Here is a 21050-nt window from a genome sequence, read left to right on the forward strand (position 1 = left end):
ACAAACGTTGTGAATGCAGTCTCGACTCAGACTGGTGTTAAAGAGACGATCCAGGTTTTTACCATGCTGACTCTTTTGCTGCCTCTTTCTGCCCTTGTTCTCTTTCTTCCTGTGTCTCTCACCTTTTCTTAGGTCTCTCCATGGTAACGACATATCGCTGATACCTGAGGGAGCCTTCAAAGACTTATCATCGCTTTCCCACCTGTGAGTAACACACCAACATCGTTGTTCTTGTCTTTCTTAATTCTGCCTTTTCGACATGTAAAATTGCAAGATTAAGGAAAACACGACCTGTCCAGAGTGTCCCCTGTCTTCGCCCTAAGTCAGCTGGGATAGGTTCCAGCCCCCCCGTGACCCTAGTGAGGATGGATGTATAAAAAAACACACCATCACCACTTTTGTCATCATCATCCAAAAAGAAAATGTCTGTTTAATGAGACAAATGGGGCTACCAAGCAACAAAGTCATCTGAAGTCCACTTTTCTCTCCTTCACGCCTATGCTAAATGTAGATTTTGCACCTAAACCCTGAATGTAACTGATAGATCCAGATATTTACTGTCTAAATCAAGTGGTTCTTAATACAGCAACCTTTATCCTCTGAGCAGTTCTGTATCTTTTATTCCTTGCAGCTAAAACAGCAAAGCCGTTTCTTCTAGCTTCTGAAAAATGGATTTTGAAGGAAATCTGTTAAACTGATTTACTGCAAAATCAGTTTATACAAAAACTCCAGTCCCACTGTGGGGAGGACTCCGGTGCAGAAAGTCATAAATTGAGAATGTCATAAAGACATATTCTGACAAGAAGCATATAACTCAGAAGACTCTTGTCGAACATAATAAACTGATGTAACTAAGAACTAAAAGACTGGCTTCATACACTGAAAAACTGTTACTTTGCTCTGACATGAGTTTACTGATAGTGTATTTAAGGCACGTTATCACAAAAATAAGCAGTTTGTATAGAGAGCAGTGTGTTCGTGGACGGAAATGAAGGATGACACCAGAGTTACCTGCTGATGGGAAGGACAGCGAGGAAGTAACTGTGTCCACACTGGACGCTCACGAACATCAGCACCATGGAGAGCTCTTGTCACAGGCTGTTGCTTTTTTTTTTTTACAAGTTCTAAAGACTGCAGGCCACAGAAAATGAGTAATATCACACAACAACAAATCTGTGACTGACTGTAAGCTCCTTTCTGACCACGACAGCAGATCAGTCAGAGACGCGTGTATGAAGGAAACTGACTGTTTATCACAAAGGGCTGCACGTTTAAATCATGTGGAAAGGGATATCCTGTTAGATGGAGCTCTGAACACATCACATTTGTAAACATATAGTAGACATGGTAGACTTATACAAAAGGTCAAAGGTCAGCTTCAATTTGAGATTAAATTTTAACCAAAACACTAATCTGGCCGTTATACAACATCGTAACACAGGGGAGACGGTGATCATATTTCACATTTGGTCAAATACTGAACTGATTGCATAGATATGTGCTGCTGGGTTGAAGTGTGTGGAAAATTCACAAATTAGAATTCGTAGCAGAATGCACATCTGAGGCATTGTCTATACTGTCATGGCTACAACTTTGTCATCAAAATCAACTTTATTGGCCAAACGTGAATACAAAGAAGGAATTTGACCCCTTATTTAGTTTCTTTCAATGAACTTACACACTTCATACACTGTACATTACATATTTTACAACAGAAATGAATGGAACAGAGGAGGTATAGAGTCAGTAATGCTGGTATTTCGGCTTTGTACTACAACGATTACATTTTCCTGAGCTCTCACTTAATATGACTAAACTGTGTTCTCACTTCTCCTTGACTGGCAGGGCTCTGGGTGCCAACCCTCTGTACTGTGACTGCCACATGCAGTGGCTGTCAGACTGGGTGAAGAGTGGCTACAAGGAGCCTGGCATTGCTCGCTGTGCTGGGCCCGGTGACATGACAGACAAACTGCTCCTCACCACACCCTCCAAGAAGTTCACGTGCACAGGTAAACACACACTACAGGACTACAGCACAGGAACACACACACATACCAGCAGTTAAACACATTCAGAAACACAGCTGTTGGTTAAATATACTTTAACCCTCTGAATCCCACACACTTTATTGGGCGCTTTCTGATCCTGTTACATTTTTACTCACTGTGGACTCATTTTTCACTGCAATATAAAGTCCCCGATCTCTACAGAAACAGCACAACAATGGCTAGAAGGAGCGATTTCTCAAAAATGTCTTTTTTGAACCATAAAAAAGTTAAAATTCCACAAACAAATATACTACAGGTACAAACATTTTTAACATGTTTCCTGTCTTTTCTCATGTCTACTCAGTGTGAACACAACCTGCAGTCCAGCCCAAAAAGTCCCAGAATTTTTGTTATGTGACTGTTGGTCATACATGAACCGTTGTTTGCTTCACAGTTGCATTGAAGAGTTCAGAATTTTTTATTTTTTATTTTTTTTTTACAGAATCTAATTAGACCACATGATTCATTTTTGGGTAATTTTTAAATTAGATTTTGAGTTTAGGTGCGATTAATTTTCTTGACAAACACATCCTTGAGCAGTTCAAGGATTACTGGGAAGTTAAAAATCCAACAATTCTTTGTTTTTTGTTTCTAGCTCTGATAAATGATGTACTTTAGGCAATTTATGGGAAAAAAAACAACATACTTTTCAAACCCACAGGTGAGTTTTGGGGTTCAGAGGGTGTCCAAAAACAAAACCATTTGCACACATACTTTGCAGGAAACGATTATTGTGTTGTGTTAACAAACAAACAGAAACTTGACGAGGACTCCTAGAGGAGATCACAAGTTGCCATTTACAAATTTATTGCTGTCTAATAAAAATGTGTGCAAATCCCAGAAAACAAGAATTTCTCCAAGGAAAATTAAATCAGCCTCATATCACACTTTGCTTGAGCATGACTGTGGCTGCAACGTGTCGTACTACAAAATGCTACTGACTGTTGACCTTAACCTTTAAACCTTATTATATCGCATTAACTCTGAATACATGACTGAAACCTATTTTTGACCTAATCTAACTGACGCACTGTAGAAGTCCCCGGGCCTTGTGGTTTTCTGGTGCCAGGTAAAGTAGCCAATCATATCCCAGTACTTTCTCTTCAATCCCTAATTTCCCAGTTTGAGACGTTCCCAGCCCAGTTTTCCTCCATCCTGTGAGCCCTGATCGAACTGAACTGCTTCCCTCTCAGCCCTCATGTTTTGACCAGCATCGTGCGTTCTCACTGTTAAATGTCCTGTCATCACAGTTGGGGATATGTGTGTCTTCTGTACATGCTGTGGTCTTGCAATGAAAATGTCATCTTTGTCATTTATAACCCAGGATCATATCTGCAAGGTTGCTTCAAACAGTTACACAGCCTTTTCTTACCAAATTCTATGCTAACATTATGCTTTTTACTTTATCACTGACTGATTGTCCATTAATTATCAAACTAAATATGTTCTAACACATAACCAATACTTCTATAGTTTCTTTATTATTCAAATTGGAATTTCAGAACAACACATACATCCACAGGGCAAACAACCACCCTTCTGTAGAAAAAGATGACATTTAAAGCGTACGCAGATCCCTAACAATGTACAGTCGTCCGAGTGTATGCGATTCTAACTCGTCTTACTCCCCTAAATGCAGATTATTGCATAATGTTAATTATCTCTCTTGTGTGTATGTCTTGTTTGTGTTGGTTGCTGCATCACACAGGCCCAGTGGATATGAGTATCCAGGCTAAATGTGAGCCCTGTCTGTCCAGCCCCTGCAAGAACGACGGCACATGCGCCAATGACCCCGTTCACTACTACCGCTGCACCTGCCCATATGGATTTAAGGTACACATGCCATGGACAGCTTAAAGGGTGCTAATCACCTGCTCAGGCCTCTTTTCTTAACCTCAAACTGGTGTAGAAAACTGCTTTTTTCCTCCAGTTATCAATTTAACCCTCTGAACCTCAAGCAGTTTCTGTGCATTTTGTTCTCCTTTCACAGTTTTTACTCACTGTGGCCTCATTTTCCACTGCAGTACAAAGTCCTGCACATCTATGGAAATAGCACAATCATGGCTTCAAACCTGAATTTTAGTGCTCAGGGGTGTTAACACCTTAAGGATGGGCCCTTGAGCAGATGAATACAACCTGTTTTATCTTTCCGCACTCGTTTACGGTACAAACGTACACCGACATAGAAAGACTTTGTCCCTGCTTTAGCCAGACAAATACATTTGAGAAGGTTCTGAGTGAAGAGACAGCTGCTGCAATACTTGGCAGTTATAGGAAGCACTGAACATGTGTGTGTTTGTATTTGCATGCAGGGCCAAAACTGTGAGGAGCCAATTCACGCCTGTATCAGTAACCCCTGCCAGAACGGAGGAACTTGCCATCTGAAGGAAGGAGAAGGGAGCAACTTCTGGTGAGACTTTCCAAATATCTACTTTTTTTTTCTTTTACATCATGATTAGTTTTAGCTGTTAACCTTTAACTAATTTTACACAAAAATCTGCTCACTTGTCCTTAAGAATTACTGCTCAACCTGACAAGAGTGTGTGTTACGTCCTCTGTGGTTCGGGAGGAAGGTTTCTAAAGTGTGAACTGTGGTGATGAAACTGGCTGAGGCTTTTTTTTTCAACGAAAGGCCAGTTGTGGAGATTTGATAGACTTGAGCTTTTCTCTAAGAGGCTGGATGATTTTGAGCTGCATTATGGGAAATGTAGAAGTCAGTGTTTTTGGCATTTGAGCCATACTAACGAATTGCAACGTCGTGACCTCTGTTGAATCAGTTTTGTTGGCACTTCTTGTTTTTGATCTGTCTCTTGTGAGCTTCCCAACCTAATCGTTGCAGAGCCCCTTTGACATTTAAGTGCCCAGTCGAGTACTTTTTTAAGTTACTTCAGGTCCAGTGGTGACTTTAAAGATGGAGCCAGTTATGGAAACCATCTATATACAAGTGAAAGCAACACTAAGTGCACACAACAGTTAAAGTTAGAATTTTACTTGTAGAGCTAGAAATTATCCACACAAGATGACAAAAAGCAACTTTTATGCTCATGTTTATTCTTCAAAATAACTGTTAAGTGAATATAAACATGAAACACTGGTTGTTCATGCGGTTGCAGTAAATCAGAACTGATGAAGCTGATGGCTGCTGCTACCAAAATAAAAACCCGAATATTGCTTTACGTTTACCTAAAAATTAACCGTTTTAGCACAAACCTTCAGGCCCCATTCAAAAACAAAGACGTGATGAATCATGCAGAGCTCCACACATCACGCACCAGATATCAAGTGATTATTGAGAACACACTGGAAGACAAAGCAGGCGATCTGCGGACCTTCAGCTGATACCTCCATCTGTGATGCTGCACCACTAATGAGAGGTGGCAATGAATTTACAGGAGGTAAATGGCTCAGGGGACCGGTTCTGTTTTCAGAGCGTCTCTGAGGTGGACAGCCCCGCTGCGAAGATTGTCTTCTCTTCATTAGGCTGTTTAGTATTAACAGGAGGGGAGCTAACGCCTTTCTGCTTGCTCCAAGCACATTTTAACCACCCACACAGACAATTAGACCGACGAAGATCACAGCTCCTCCTGTTTCTCTTCCTCTATCTCTTTCCTTGCCCTCTCTCCGTCTCTTCTGTCACTATTTCCCGTCAGTCTTTCCCCGTGTGTCTGTATTTCCATCTTTGTATGCTTTCTTTTCCTTCTCCGGTGTAGGAGGTGGAATATTCATTGTGAAGAGCTGTCGCTGACTATATAATGAGATATTAATCCACCCGAGTGTGTGCCGCATAAGAGCCCTTTATTAGACCCATAATATAGCACTCTGAATGTTGTGTGTAAGTGTGCGTGTGTGCGCAGTAATAAACCTGACTAGTAGTTACGGAGTTGAGGCACGCTCACGTTAACAGAATAATGACTCTCTACTGGGGATATGTAGATGGAGCTGACACTGCTGTTATGAGCTGCATGCATGAATAGCGTCTGTGTGTGTGTTTGTGTGCACGTATAGTTTGTCTTTGATATCCAGAGGTCCCCAACACTTGGACTTGTTCTCTATCAGAGCTGCAATGATTTGTGAATTAGCTAAATTCACAGAATATTAATTGCCAACTGTTCTAAAAATCCAACGACAATTTTTCACTTTTCGAGCAAAAACGCCAGATATTTGCTAATCGCAGACACTCAAATGTGGTTGAAATTTTGCAGTTGTTTCCTGTAAATTCAACACTTTTGAGATTTGAGCTGATGGGAAATTAAAGCATGACATTTATAAACATTAAACTGGATTGTTTGAAAATGTTGCAGGCGTGTTTTACTATTTTCAGGCATTCTTGGCCAAATAAATAATCAGTCAATCACGAAAATGATCAGCAGATTCAAATAATACTAGTTGCAGCCCTGTTCTGTATGTGACCCCACTTGTGTTTATCTTCCCTACTTTTGGATGTGTGTGTACAATCTCAGGTGTGTGTGTCCTGAGGGCTTCGAAGGCGACGCCTGCGAGATCAACATCGACGACTGTGAAGACAACGACTGTGAGAACAACTCCACCTGCGTCGATGGAATCAACAACTACACATGCATGTGTTCGCCAGAATACACAGGTAACACAGTTTACAAACCGCATGCTGGATGCCGACGTGTTTCCCACCGTTCTTTGTCACCGTTTTATTCAAATGACGTCCTTAATGACGCTAAACACGGAAACGCAGGACTCTCCTTTAGAGTTGTGTTCCAGCCGTCAGTTTTTATCAATTTGACTTTGTTTTGTTGGTCAGTTGACATGTTGGAATCCTATAAATATGTAAATATATCAAAACTGTAAGGCTCGATTGCCACAGAGAAGAGGCAGGAGTCAGATCAGTTGAAAACAAAACGGAGCACCATAGTCACTGGAATCATCTAGAACTGGTCCAGAATTTAAAACTGATTAAAGCTGCTGATTGAGTTTTCAGTTTTCACCTCAAGAGTCATAGTTAACCAGATGGACACGAAAGATGGTGGTTTGAAGGTTAAGGCTCTGGACTACTGATCAAAGGTTGATGGTTGAAGCCCCGGCTGCTGCTGTTGGGCCCCTGAGCAAGGCCCTTAACCCCAGCTACTCCAGAAGGAACCTTATCGTGGCTAATCCCAACTGTGATATACAAAAAGCGACTTTCACAGTGCTGTATGGTATTTGTGGCACATAAAGGTTTCTTCTCCTCAACTTTTCAACTGAAAACCAGATGTTTTCTTACACATTTTTAAATCTGAATTTTAAAACTGATTCAACTTAAATTCACTTCAATTTGTTCATAGGAAAATTAATGGAACTTTTACTGCCAGAGCGAGAGTTATTGAAATATCTCCACAACTACGACTCACTTTGCATACACTGATTTAAAAAGCATCTTTACGGTCATAAACTGCAGACAAATCCTTTTTTATCTGACTAACACTGGTCTGTTGCTACATGTTTGTCAGCTTTTGCACTGTGCTAATCACCTCTGACTGCTAACCTTTGTGGCGGTGTTTTCTCTCTGTCTTTCTATGTTTTGCCGTCCTGTGTCTTTTCTCCCGTCTCGCTCTGCTTTCTATCATCTGTCATCTTTTTTTGTGGTTGCAGCTGCTACCAATGAGGTGGAGAGAGGTTAGTCTGTTCTTCTCTCTGTGCTTTCCGTCCTTCTCTCCTTCCTTCCTTACTTCCATTCCTGACTTCCCTCATTTCCTGTGCTTTATCCGTGCGCCCCAGAAATTTGATACCCAGCACCACAGATTTAACCGACTGTATGCAGTCATGCTCCATGTTAGCAGTGCATGTCTTTGATGTACAAACAGACGTTTGAGTTTGCAATTCGTCCTCTCAAATGGTTATACTGCTCCGCTGCTTCGTGCATACATGGGACAGCCATTCCAGGTTGACCCTAGAGGAGGGTGCTGGCAATATTCAATATTTTTGTAAATTTCAAAGCATCCTATTGAAAGCCTTAAACCAAACAAGTTCTACCGTCTCACAGCGCTTTATGTCCTCGTCCAGCCTGCTTGAAGCCTGTTTATTCCTCTAAAGCGGTCACAAATGTACACTTTCATTTTTTTAAAAAGCCTCAGTAATTTCTCAAAACAGTGCTGCACTGTAGCTCTTATCAAACTTTACTCAAACAGGAGCAAATAGTGTGTTTGGTGGCGACTATTTTCAGCTGCAGACTTCGCGGTGCACTGAGCGTTTACATGATTGCCTGTACGATAGACAGAAAATAACGTGTGTTCATTATAATGTCAGCACATTTTTAATTTCGTTTTTTTTTTTAAGCTATCTGGAGGCACAGACGATTAAGTTTTAACAGGATCAGCTCATTGTTCATTTTGTTTTTTTCTTCGGATTTGTTTACATTAAGAAAAACACACAAAGTCTTATTTTCAGAATAAATGTTATATGATATCGCACAATGAGGGATAGAAGTACACACAACGTGTTCTGCTGTCTGCAGCCTAAATTGCAACCCAAATATATACTTTGCAGTGTATCACTTTAACTAATACAGTCTCTGTCAATATTGTTTGTGGCCAACCTGTAACACGATATACAGAGTGTAACAACACACACTTGCATGAAGTAAATTCCATAAAAGTAAACAAATAATCAGCAAATCACAGTTTTTTTAAATACAAATCTGCATTCTCTTAATGACAACTGTTTTGTCTTTAATTAAGTCCGTCCAGTATAAAAACATGTGCAAATCTAAGAGGCCAGGAAAAGAGGACGCCACGTGAGGGTTTTCAGATAAAAATAAAAATGTCTTAAGCAAATTTGTGACATTGCTACAGAAATAGAAGCTAAAAAGCACAAACATGCAAACACAGGTCTCCCATCGATTCACACCCATTATCTTTGATCCCTGAGGGGTCGTGTAATTATTGTGAGTGGACTTTTTCTGCTGTCAGGAGTATTGGTTTATTCCCCCGATGCCTCATCAGTGATTCATTTGGAGTTCAGAGTTTGGGGAGCGTCAGGATACTCTGTGGAATATCATCAGGAATATGACATTCCCAGCAATGAGATCATTTATCAGACCACTGTGTTGGTCCTGGCCACAAGAGAGTCATCCATCATCAGAGCAAACACCAATACAACAAAGACACACATGCACACACACTTCACTGCGTGCAGCACAGACACAAACGTGCAATATACACACAAACACACAAACACAGAAGAAGCACACTGTATGGAAGTTAGAGGTGGAAAATATTGACGTGTTTCGTATTATAATTTCACTATTTATCGCTAATGTTAAGTAATACTGAAAAGGTGTTGAGATGATCCTTGCGTGTGTGTGTGTGTGTGTGTGTGTGTGTGCGTGTGCGTGCATGCGTGTGTGTGTGTGTGTTCCTAGGGGAACTATGTGAAGAGAAACTGGACTTCTGCGCCCCAGAGCTGAACCCGTGTCAGCACGACTCAAAGTGCATTTTGACCCCTCAAGGATACAAGTGAGTGGATCGGACACATATACACACACACACACACATACACACACGAGGACAATGCTTAAATGCAGAGCTAGTGGAGTTACCAATGTTTCTTGTTTCACACATTCATGACGTGTAGAGACAAGCGCTGTGTGTGTGTGTGTGTGTGTGTGTGTGTGTGTGTGTATGTGCGTGTGCGTGTGCGTGCGTGCGTGTGTGCGTGCGTGAGGGGGGGGAAAGGTGTAACAAGTGTGGTGGTTTCCCTCACATGTATAAGGTTTCTGGTCAGATTTTATCTAAACCTTGTTTTAGTTTTCCTTCCTAGTAATGTGTACTCTGGTCAGTGTAATGCATTTGTGCCTCTGTGTGTGTGCGTGTGTGTGCGTGTGTGTGTGTGTGTGTGTGTGCTGTGTGTGTTTGCTCTTCATCAAAGATTATGATGGAAACATAATGTTAAAATCAAAATTGTGTGTACGTGTGTGTTGTCTAGTGTCTCTCCAGACTGTCTGGATCAAGATGGAACTGATATGTTTTCCTTACAGATTGTTTCGTCACAAAGAGCAAATTAAAGTCCAGCATCAACACAAGTTTGTGTGTTTGCGCATTTCAGGTGTGATTGCACGCCAGGTTACGTGGGTGAACACTGTGAGCTGGACTACGACGATTGCGAAGAGAACAAGTGTCAGAACGGAGGTCAGTGCATCGATGCTGTGAATGGATACACCTGCGTCTGTCCAGAGGGATACAGGTGAGCTGCACGTCCCAGCAGGAGCTCACACATGCTGAACATTTCATTGTACTGTTATTCTCTTCACCAACTGTGCATGTGACAGTATTTTTGCAGTGGATGGCAACTTCTTTTTTAAATACTGAGGGGTTTTTTTTGCTTCCATTGGAGAGATTTCAACCAGATTTAAATTGTTTTTAATTGGTGACTTTTCCAAATTGAAGTGTCAACATTTGTTTGACCCCTTGTCTTTAATGTGCTTTGATGTTTGCTATGTTGGCCAAGAAAAGCATTTCTCCCCCATAGGCCACCATTAATGTGTATATGATACTGGAGGAGCTCCCCCTTGTGTTCACTGTCAGGTACTGAGAAGGACACAATCTAGTTTGGGAGGACAAACTTTAAATATCTTAAAACCCTTTTTCACCTGATGGTGTATTCAGGGTTTGATTTCTCTTTAAAAGTCCTGTTTGTTTTCAAATCTCAGTTCAGCTGTATTTGAAAGCAGCAAAGATGAGTGTCTCTTTACCACAATTTGACAATAATCATGAAATAAAAGGAGAAAAATGATGACAACATATCAACACTAATGGATTACAATCAAGAAATATTAAACAGGTTGTTAAGAGCACTCTGTGTGTTCAAGCTTCAGTTGAATTTACTATATTCGATGTGAATTTGTGTGTTGCAGCGGATTGTTCTGCGAGTTCTCTCCCCCGATGGTGCTTCCTCGCACCAGTCCCTGTGACAACCACGAGTGCCTGAATGGGGCACAGTGCGTCGTCGTGGGAACGGACCCCCGCTGCCAGTGTCTCCACGGCTACGAAGGCGAGCGCTGCGAGACGCTAGTCAGCGTCAACTTTGTCAACCGCGAGTCGTACCTGCAGCTTCCCTCCAGCCTGCTCTCCCCACAGACCAACATCAGCCTACAGGTACACGCTCAGCTAAAAACTCTTTTCTGTGTCCTGTAGTTTCACTTCATGCTGCTTTTTATTTCTACTTCAGATGAAATCATTAGTTTTCACTCCATATATTAAACCAGGGTTTAACTACTTTTTTGGTTTGTGGCCCTGTACAGAAATTATTGTCATGTGTTCGATGTCTCTGGCTGTTAGCAGACTAACCGTCTCACATGGTTTCATGTAATCTAATGATAGAATTCTTTATTTTTGAGGCACAAATGATCCAACATTTCACAATAAAGCAAAGAGAGAAATACTTTTTTTTTGTTTTAATGGATATGCATGCAAAAAAAAAAAAAACTCTGAACCACAAGCAGTTTTCCTGAGCTTTTTTTTTTTTTTTTTTTGCTCCTCTCACATTTTACACAAATTAAAAAATTATACAATTATACAATTTCATTTAGCAGATGCTTTTATCCAAAGTATCTAAGAGGGGATACAACACAAGCAAGGATCTAGTCAGGAGAAAACCATCTGGATAAGTGCTTGGAAGTGCCCAAGGCATTGCTACATACTACATATATTTTACTGCTTAAATGTTTAACTTGCATTCACACTTGTCTCCTCTCTTTTCTGTGTAAATACAGCCTGCAGTTCAACAAAAATGTCCGATTTTTTTGTTATGTGACTTCTGGTCAGAGCTGACTTACTTACAGGTTCATGGTTGTGCTGTGGCGTGTAGAATTGTATTTATTTATTTATTTTCAGGATCTGGTTAGAGCAAACCATTGCTTATTTGTGAATTTTTAAATGTGATATGTGAAGTGATGCTGCTGAAATGTCACAGTTTTAAGCCAAGATTTGCTTAAATTTCCTGACTAAATTATCATGCTGCAGATGAGTAGTTGAAGTCTTAAAGTTCGAAATCTGAACAAATGGTGGAATTCTTTTATAAAGGCAACATGCCTTTTAAACTGGCGAGCAGGTTTTGAGGTTTCAGAGAGTTAATCCTATCATGATCCCTTAAAATGTAGATCATGATCCTTTTCTAGGAGGCCAGTCCTCGAGGCAGAGAACACCTCAAATAAAATACCAAACTTTATATCAAATTTTTCAAACAAGCTCTAATTCAAGCACTAAAATTCTGTTGTACATACAGTCCAGTAATGTAATACATAAGTCACAGGGGCCACTAACCTGCACAATGAGCACTTTTACGTCATATTTTAAAGCAACTATAAGTAGTATTTTTTTTAGAATAACAATGTATCAGATGACATTGTAAAAGGGTTCACACACCCACAGAGAATTATCAAGAGGGATCTGAAGCTCAGCTTTATGGAGTTTTATAACTTCACTGTGTTGTTTCACTTGAACTCAGGCTCTCGTAGACAGACAGTCACAGTAACCAGCAGGTGAACATAACGGAGCACTTAGCAGCTAAAGAGCATCAGGAGGTGAACTGTAAAAACAGAAAGCATTGTCAGAATTTCAAGTTTCTGACAGTCCTTGAACTAATCATCTCTGTTGCGGTGTGTGGGAAAATTTCTTTTCAGTATTGGTAACACATGTGGGCACTTGGGAAAATGTTATACATGTTGGTTCCAAGTTTTCAATTTTCGGAATTGTTATTTTTTGTTTGTTTTTTTTTTGAAGAAATTAAACTTTTTTTCTCTTTTTATGATTTATGGCTTTTTTTATACTGCACAAAATGAATGTTTGAGTTCTCTTTACTTCTAGTGCTGTTTCCATTGAGGTGCAGAACTTTATATTGCAGTGAAAAATGAACCCACAGTGAGTTCAAATGTGACAGAAGCAAAAAATACCCATAAATTGTTCGGGGTTCAGAGGGTTGAGTGTATTTTACTGGCACTTGTACTTACAGTAACAGATCTGAGTTCATGTTTCACTGCTCGACATCAGGTCACTTACATGGAGCTCCTGCTGTGTTTTCAGATTGCTACAGATGAGGACTCTGGCGTTTTGTTGTATAAGGGGGACAACGATCACATTGCCATGGAACTGTACAGGGGACGTCTAAGGGTCAGCTACGACACCGGATCCTATCCTCCTTCTGCTATATACAGGTACATGCACATGCAAGCAGAAACGGCACGCCCCCTGACGCCACATTCACATGATGGATGATACAAATGCTCAGACTGAATTCCTCCGTCCTCTCTCTCGCAGCGTGGAGACAGTGAATGATGGTAGTTTCCATGCGGTGGAGTTAGTAGCATCGGACCAGACTCTGTCTCTGTCCATCGATGGCGGGCCGCCCAAATCCATCAACTCCATCAACAAACAGTCCACACTCAACATAGATTCTCCTCTTTACCTGGGAGGTAAGGACCCGAACACACTGTGCAACAGGTACTGTGTAGTTTAGTGAAGACAGTTGCAAAGACACAGAAAAAAAAAGAAAAAGAAAAGGAAAGTTTAAGCAATGCGCCTGATCCGCATTGTTGGGAATGTATGATAAATATGTTACAACAAAAGAGCAGTAGTTGTTTTTTTTTAAATGCATTTCTCAAACTATTTTTTATTTAATTTTTTATTTTTTTTTGTGTACCACTACAATTTTGCATATTTATTCATTCAGATCATTGATCTCCAAAAGTTATCCTGCTGACAGCCGAAAATAGGAGTTTTTAGGTTATTTGAAATTTAAAGCACACACAAATATCACTAAAAGTACTTTTAATCATATTATAAGTTTTGCTAAAGCACATTCACTTTGCTCATGTCTGTGAAGATTCTCGGCCGTCCAGGTCATGGTTATTCTGGTAGATTAATCGTAGCAACTGGACCTGCTTGAGTTCCTTGAAGACGGTTCACCTTTCATCCAAGAGGCTTCATCAGTTCTAACTGACTAGTTGGGAGATCCAGATACTTACATCCTGAGGAGCCATTAACACCCGAGTTTCGGTTTCAATTGGGGGTTTGTTGCTCCTCCCCCTCGTTATATGGGTCATTAGCACTCCCCCTGCCACAAAGGGGTTCGCTAGGGTCTTTTGTGGCTAGGTGTGAATGTAGTTTCATCTTCGTGGGGAGAGATCTTAGGACTGAATTGTAAACAGGTGAGAGATGATGCCTCAAACCTCCACCTCTGTTGAGGGATGGTCTTTCCAGTTTGACATAGATGGCTTCTTTCACCCCTCTCTCAAACCATCTGTCCCCCCTGGACAAAATCTGTACATTGTTGTCTTCGAATGAGTGTCCTTTGTCCTTGAGATGCAGGCGGACTGCTGAGTCCTGTCCTGAGGAGCTGGCTCTTCTGTGTTGAGCCATGCGCTTGTGTAGCGGTTGTATTAGCTCAGGTGCTAATGGCTCCTTAAGAATATAAGTATCTGGATCTCCCAACTAGTCGGTCAGAACTGATGAAGCCGCTTGGATCAGATGTGAAACGTCTTCAAGGAACTCAAGCAAGTCCAGTTGCTACGATTAATCTACCAGAATTCACTTTGCTCATCGAAGGTGCTGAGAGACAGCAGCATGCTTTTGTCCCTTAAATGGGCCTGACAACTGCATGACTTCACAAGGAAAACATAAACTACCGATTTTCTTAAACACAGCAGCATACGTGCCACATTTTTAGTCTGTTGTTTATTGGTTGCTTTATAGCAGATTTTAAGTTTCTGTGATTGTTTTGTACATCTGTCAGCACACCAGGACAAACAATAATTGATTCTGACGTCTACATAGATAATATCTCAAACATGCTCTGACTTGTAATTGCGCTTCTCTTCGTGCAGGGATGCCAGAGCGTGCCTCGGCCACTGGGGGTCTTTCGGCCCTGCAGCACAGCTCCGGTGGCCGCAACGGCACCAGCTTCCACGGCTGCCTGCGTAACCTCTACATCAACGGGAAGCTCCAGGACCTGGGGGCCGGGCTGGAGCCAGGGGCTTCAGGCTCGGGGGCTCCGCAGAGCACCACCAGGCAGTGGCTAGGTCAGGGGGTGGAGCCGGGCTGCCAGCCCTGCCAGAGAGGCGCCTGTGTCCAAGGCGACTGCCACGCAACGGGTCACCGCGGCTTCACCTGTACCTGCCACCCGGGCTGGACGGGAACGCTGTGCGACCAGCAAGTCAGCAACCCTTGCGATGGCAACAAGTGAGTGTTTGTCATGCTGTTATGTATGCACCAGGGTTGGGAGGTGACAGCATTTGTATGAGTATATAGTACAATTTCAGCATTTTAGGCTGCTGACTCCAAAGAGCATCTATGATACATTCACTTCTTCACCTTCCATCCTCACCCTCCTCCACCGTACAGGTGTATCCATGGTACCTGCCTCCCAATCAACTCCTACTCTTACTCCTGCCGCTGCCAGCCGGGCTTCGCTGGTGTCCTCTGTGATGAGCAGGACCAGGCTGACGCTAACCCCTGCAGTCTGTCGCGCTGCAAACATGGCAAATGCAGAGTGTCGGGTCTGGGCAAGGCTTACTGCGAGTGCAACAGTGGATATACAGGAGAGGCATGCGACAGAGGTGAGAAAACACGGCGGCTGATTGATTGCACTGTGTGTGCAAGTTACTATCTGTGTGCACTGTGAACTGACTTTTCACATTCTTCTAAAGATATTAACCTAATACTGTTGGAGTATTGAAATCTGAAGCATGTTTCTCCTGACAGCCTTCTTCTAAGCTGCTGCTTTTCTCTCTCATTAAAGTCTCTCAGCGGTGTGTGTGTGTGCGTGTCTAACAGTGTTTAACGTTTCTGCATTAACGCCTCCAACCTGCTGCTTTTTCAACTCAGCATCTCCTGAGCCTCCTCTTAATCCCTCGCGGGGAGTTACTCAGGTGAGACTGATCACATGTTACTGTCAGCTTTTCTTTTCTGATTTTCAGAGTTTTTCTCATGGATTACAACCCAGCATGCCTCAGTCCACTAACCCTGCTTCACCTTGTTGTCATGTCATTCCACACACAGCTGAAGATGTTCCATCTTTGAGATCATGACTGCACAAATGTCACTCTTATTTTACGACAATGAAATCTTAATTTTTCATATTCAAGGCTCATTTTCCATTTTTTAGAGGTAACAAATTTCACTGTATTATTATACAGTCTATTGTTCTAACTGGAGCTGAAACAAGGATGTAGAATAGACTGTATGTGACATTCCTGATTATACATAAAGGAGCAAAATAATTTGTGCATTAAAAGTTATCGTGTCCTGGTATCCAATATTTTGCTGAATTAAAATGCTAATTATTTAATTCCAATAACCATCATTTTGAAATGTAAATGTTTCTTTGCTTATCTCATTACTTTTTAGGTTAATTTTTAAACTGATCTTAAGATCGTGCAGTCGTACCTCACTGACAATTTCCTTTTTCTGGGCTTAAGATAAGGAAATTTCTCAACCTTTGTAAAAACTCCCTAAAGGAGCCTTTGCATGCTTTGTTGCCTCTTCTCACAGCCCTCTTCATGTCCTCTGTAGAGCCCACTGATGTGTTGGGTTACTGTTTTGTTTTTGCCATTGAGATCATCTGTCATTGTTGCTTCAAAACAATTAAAAGTCTCCACTGATTTAACATCGTACTCCTGCAACGCTGTCAAATATACAATGGATAGTGGTTTGTTTTTTGGGGGGTTTTTTTCTCAAAAAAACCTAAATCAAAACAACAGATCCAGAGATATTAGATTTCTATTCTGTGCATTTATCTTTCTTGTCAAAGCCTGGTGCCAACAACAGAGGCGTTATATCAGATTTAACAGTTTTATACAACTCTTCTCCCCCATGCAATCTGATGTGCAAAATTGATGGAGTTCCGATTTAAACTTGTGGACAACGTGTAACTAAACTGTTTGCTTTTCTTGACTGCAGAGGTGGCCTGCCGAGGGGAACGGGTCCGAGATGTCTACCAGAGACAGCAAGGCTACGCGGCGTGCCAAACCCAGGAGAAGGTCTCCCGTCTAGAGTGTCGAGGCAGCTGCCCGGGGGGAGCAGAAGGACAGGGCACCTGCTGCACCCCCCTACGCAGCAAACGTAGGAAATACACCTTCCAGTGCACTGATGGCTCCTCTTTTGTCCAGGAAGTGGAGAAAGTTGTCAAGTGCGGCTGTACAAAGTGTTCTTCGTAAAAAAAAAAAAAAAAAGAAAGAAAGAAAGAAAGAATTTTAAAAAAAAAGAGACAACACCCTTGGCAGATTTCCTCCTCTCCAGATATGTTCTGTGTTCCTGCCCGCCTTACTTGATCCCCTGTTGTCCAAAATCCTGATTTCCCGTGAGGAAACCCTCCACAGTTGCTCCCCCCACCAACCCTGTTTTTTTTTGTTTTTGTTTTGTTTTGTTTTGTTTTTTTTAAAAACCCTGAAAAAAGTCAAAAAAAAAACAAGAGAAACAACTATTTAAAAAAAAAAAAAAAAAAAGAGTTTCTTTTCTTGTCAGTGCTGGACTGATGATTGATGCTTCCTCGGTGGGGATGTTGAATTGTATTGTAAAGTACAAAAACAGACTTATTTTTTATTATGAAGTGGAGAAAAAGAAAAAAAAAAAGAAAAAAAAAACACACAAGAGTTGACTTTTTCCTTACGTCTACTTCTTTTTGTCGGTCATGATGACTCCAACGGTGTGCCACACTTTCTCTTCCCCCAGAGGACTGACGGGTCGCTGACGGCTCACCGTCTCCTGTAGACCTCCTGCTTTCTGTCTGTGAGTTGTGTGTTTTAGGAGTAACCTTAACTGGTAGTACCACAGACTCACCACTGAGAGGAGCTGCACTAAGGCATGGGAGAGGGCGGGCAGTGATAACCCCCTACAACACAAGAAACCACCACTGTAGTCTGCAGTCTCCCTTAACAGACCTCCTGAACCCTCTGAGACTGTGTGCATGATCCTCCACACAGCTGTGCTCAAACTTGTGGTATTTTATACAGCTACTGAACAACACACACACAAATACTCTCACCTGTAGAGTTAAACATGTTACCTGCCAGGTTAAATCCACTACTCTCTGTTTATCTACCCCGCCACCCTCCAGTCATGAATGACAAGTATTTATTGTATCATAAATACCTGTACTTATTCAGTAGATTCCCCATGTATCAATCTGATTCTTTTAATATATATTAATTTATATTTGTCCTTATTTTTATATTAAAAAGACATAATCTGTCAAGATAGCTGAACTAACAAAATGGTGTCCTTTATTTTGGTTGAAAAGAAGTTGTTTTTTTTTTTGTTTGGTTTTTTTTTTTGATCACTGAAACTATTCTGCTTGCCAGAGACCTTAGTTACATTTTAATCTGCAAATGTGACGTGAAGACATTGTATATTTTTGTCGCGTTTCCTGAGAGTTTGTACTGTGCCATTACCAGAAGGTCTTTATATTAGAGTATAAATGTATAGATAATTTCCCTACCTATGTATTTCACACACAAATCTTGTGAGTAGCATTGACCCTAGAGGATGCTTAGAACTGTTTTTACCTTTTTAACAAATTTATGCTTAAAGAATACTGTGACTTTTTCTAAATGAAACTACTTTGTTAGCCCCTTGGTCTCTGATGTTAACATGTTGCTGCTAAGTTTTTGTACCGTAGACTTGGATCCTGATCTGTATGTTATAGAGAACTTCCTGCTCCTACTGTACGGGGGCACCTTGTGTAACAGATAAATATGTTCCCCCCCACCTCTACACATGTGCATTGTGCTTTATATTCCCCTTTCTCCATCCCCAGACTAATGTCAGTTCCCTGACTGATGTTTGTTTATTAAACACAATATTTACCTCACACTTCTCATCTTTGCCTTTTTGTCAGAAATCTTCTCTTATACATTAATAATTATTGATGTTTTACTCTAATCTTTTATTATTTTTAAAGATATTGTGTTACACGATCGTAAATCATCAGTGGCCTTCTGCTTGATCATCTGTAATTTGCTTGAAAGATCCTGTATTGTAAACAATGCATATTTCAAATGGTATGTGTGCAATTTTAGATTGATATAGCAATGTCTTAAATTCACATCAACCCACTTTCAGTACTTTTTTGCTTGTACATTACAGAGGCTATGTTTGGATGTGAGCCTCTCAGGAACTACTTCAGATAAAAGCCTGAAAGTTTCACTGTTATTTCCCATCATGCCATTAAGCCATAATGTGTAATATTTGACAAGTAGATCAAATAACTATCTAATTATGAGTGACTTGAAATTTTGTTTTAGCTTTTTTTTAAGTATACCAGCCCTCATGAAATGTCCCATATTTGACTACATATAAAGAAAAAAACGTAATAATGCAGAAGTCAACCAGTGATATTTTCTGATCCATATGTAGTCACATGCCACTATGACAGAAAATAAAAAATATGGAACACTTTTGAAATGAAATACTTGATCATAAAAATGGGGGGAAAATATTTGTTCAACTAAGTATGAATATGATGATTGTACGCACTGACAACTCTTAATACATGTCCGAATTTTAATACAGATGAGAAGATTTTTTACACATTTGAAAACCTGATTACAGACAGACAAATTGTGAGCTGACTTTTGTAGATTCCAGATCGCATTGACAACTTCTTTTACACATTGACAAATCTCACTTCGGACACACAGATTGAGATACAGACTGACAACTCTCCATATGCATACGCACAAATAGTTTTGTTACAATAATGCCCCCATACATGTCAATATGAGAGAAAATAAAACATGGAATAATTTTTAATGACATTCTTGATCATAAAAATGGGGGGGGATTTGTTGAACTATGTATGAAAATGATTACTTTTTTTTTTTATTTAAAGAATTATGTTTAATATTTTGTGGGATAAACTTTGGTTTGGAGGAGACTTGTCATGCAGCCTTATAGTAAGTGATACATCAATTTAAAATTTCACAAATATCTTTATAAACACATATCTTACGCTGGAAATTTTTCAGGGAAATCAGACATGTCAAGCGGAAATTGCTCTAAAGATTTGATAGTATGAGATAAACTGACATTATGATGTGCAAAAGTTTAAAAAAAAGAAAAAAAGGGACTGTGTGATATTGTGTCCCTTTCTCACCTTTAAATCCATTCTCTGTCTCTACTTAAACATTTAATCTTTTTCAACATTTGTATTTCATCTCCTAACACCAAAACCAACCAATTAATGATTGCTCCCACTGACAAGATGTATTCTTCTATGGCCCAGGCTATTTTATATACTTGTCAGTAGAGACCTTCTTTGCCCAACAATCTGACTTACACTGTCCTGCTGCTGTATATACTCACTATCAAACTACATTTTTATTATTCATCAACTAGAAGAAGTCCACCAAAATCCTCTATTTTGTTCCTATTTGCTAAAAACTTGCCCACCTGATTTAAAAAATTGTTTGGCCTTCTTTATAAATATAACTCTGCCTGTGCTTTGTTTTATAAAAAATAAAATACAATGTAGTTATTCCATATGAACAAAGTGGCTTGAGTTTAAAAGTCAGATTGTTCATTTTGGTCTTTAAATGGGATTTTCTGACAGTAAAAAAAAACACAAACTACCAGCGGTGTCCATTAATGTTTTGTATTTTTGCCCAACATTATAGGAGTTATCATGAAACCTGTTGGTATTTGATAAAAAGGCAACAAATGCAGCAACTGCCTATATTCATGGCTGTGACCAGCCAGCAGCTGGTGTGGCCAGTGTTGGTGAGCTCTAAATTTAGGTTTTTGCTTAAATTGAAGGCCTGGGAGATCAGGCACTTATTTTCAGCTGAGGATCCTGACAGAGCATCTGAATGGACAAAGAGGATGCCAAAACTGGTTGCTTTGAGTAGCTGCAAATGCACATCCAAGAGATGAAGACACACTGACCTATCACTTATAGACTGGCTAACAAATGGCACCCCCATCGGTTAAAGGCAAAAAAAAATCCAACAAGCCAAGCAGTTAAAGTTTTATTTGAAAGCACAGTTTAGTATCACCATCTACTGGT

General features: G+C 40.5%; 1 protein-coding gene across 1 annotated transcript in view; it reads left to right on the forward strand.

Moving 5' to 3' along the window:
• The window catches only part of slit2 (slit homolog 2 (Drosophila)), a 44141-nt gene extending 25284 nt beyond the window's left edge, over positions 1 to 18857 (forward strand). The window contains exons 20-32 of the mRNA XM_008278394.1: positions 133 to 204; positions 1846 to 2009; positions 3757 to 3881; positions 4361 to 4458; positions 6509 to 6648; positions 9418 to 9511; positions 10101 to 10238; positions 10909 to 11149; positions 13076 to 13206; positions 13310 to 13464; positions 14875 to 15229; positions 15392 to 15606; positions 16949 to 18857. Of these exons, the coding sequence (XP_008276616.1) occupies positions 133 to 204; positions 1846 to 2009; positions 3757 to 3881; positions 4361 to 4458; positions 6509 to 6648; positions 9418 to 9511; positions 10101 to 10238; positions 10909 to 11149; positions 13076 to 13206; positions 13310 to 13464; positions 14875 to 15229; positions 15392 to 15606; positions 16949 to 17205 (2185 nt within the window). The 3' untranslated portion in view covers positions 17206 to 18857. The remainder of the gene's footprint in view (positions 1 to 132; positions 205 to 1845; positions 2010 to 3756; positions 3882 to 4360; positions 4459 to 6508; positions 6649 to 9417; positions 9512 to 10100; positions 10239 to 10908; positions 11150 to 13075; positions 13207 to 13309; positions 13465 to 14874; positions 15230 to 15391; positions 15607 to 16948) is intronic.
• Positions 18858 to 21050: the final 2193 nt, after the last annotated feature.

The sequence above is a fragment of the Stegastes partitus genome, unplaced genomic scaffold (assembly GCF_000690725.1).
Source record: "Stegastes partitus isolate 25-593 unplaced genomic scaffold, Stegastes_partitus-1.0.2 Scaffold123, whole genome shotgun sequence".
NCBI classification, from domain to species: domain Eukaryota; kingdom Metazoa; phylum Chordata; class Actinopteri; family Pomacentridae; genus Stegastes; species Stegastes partitus.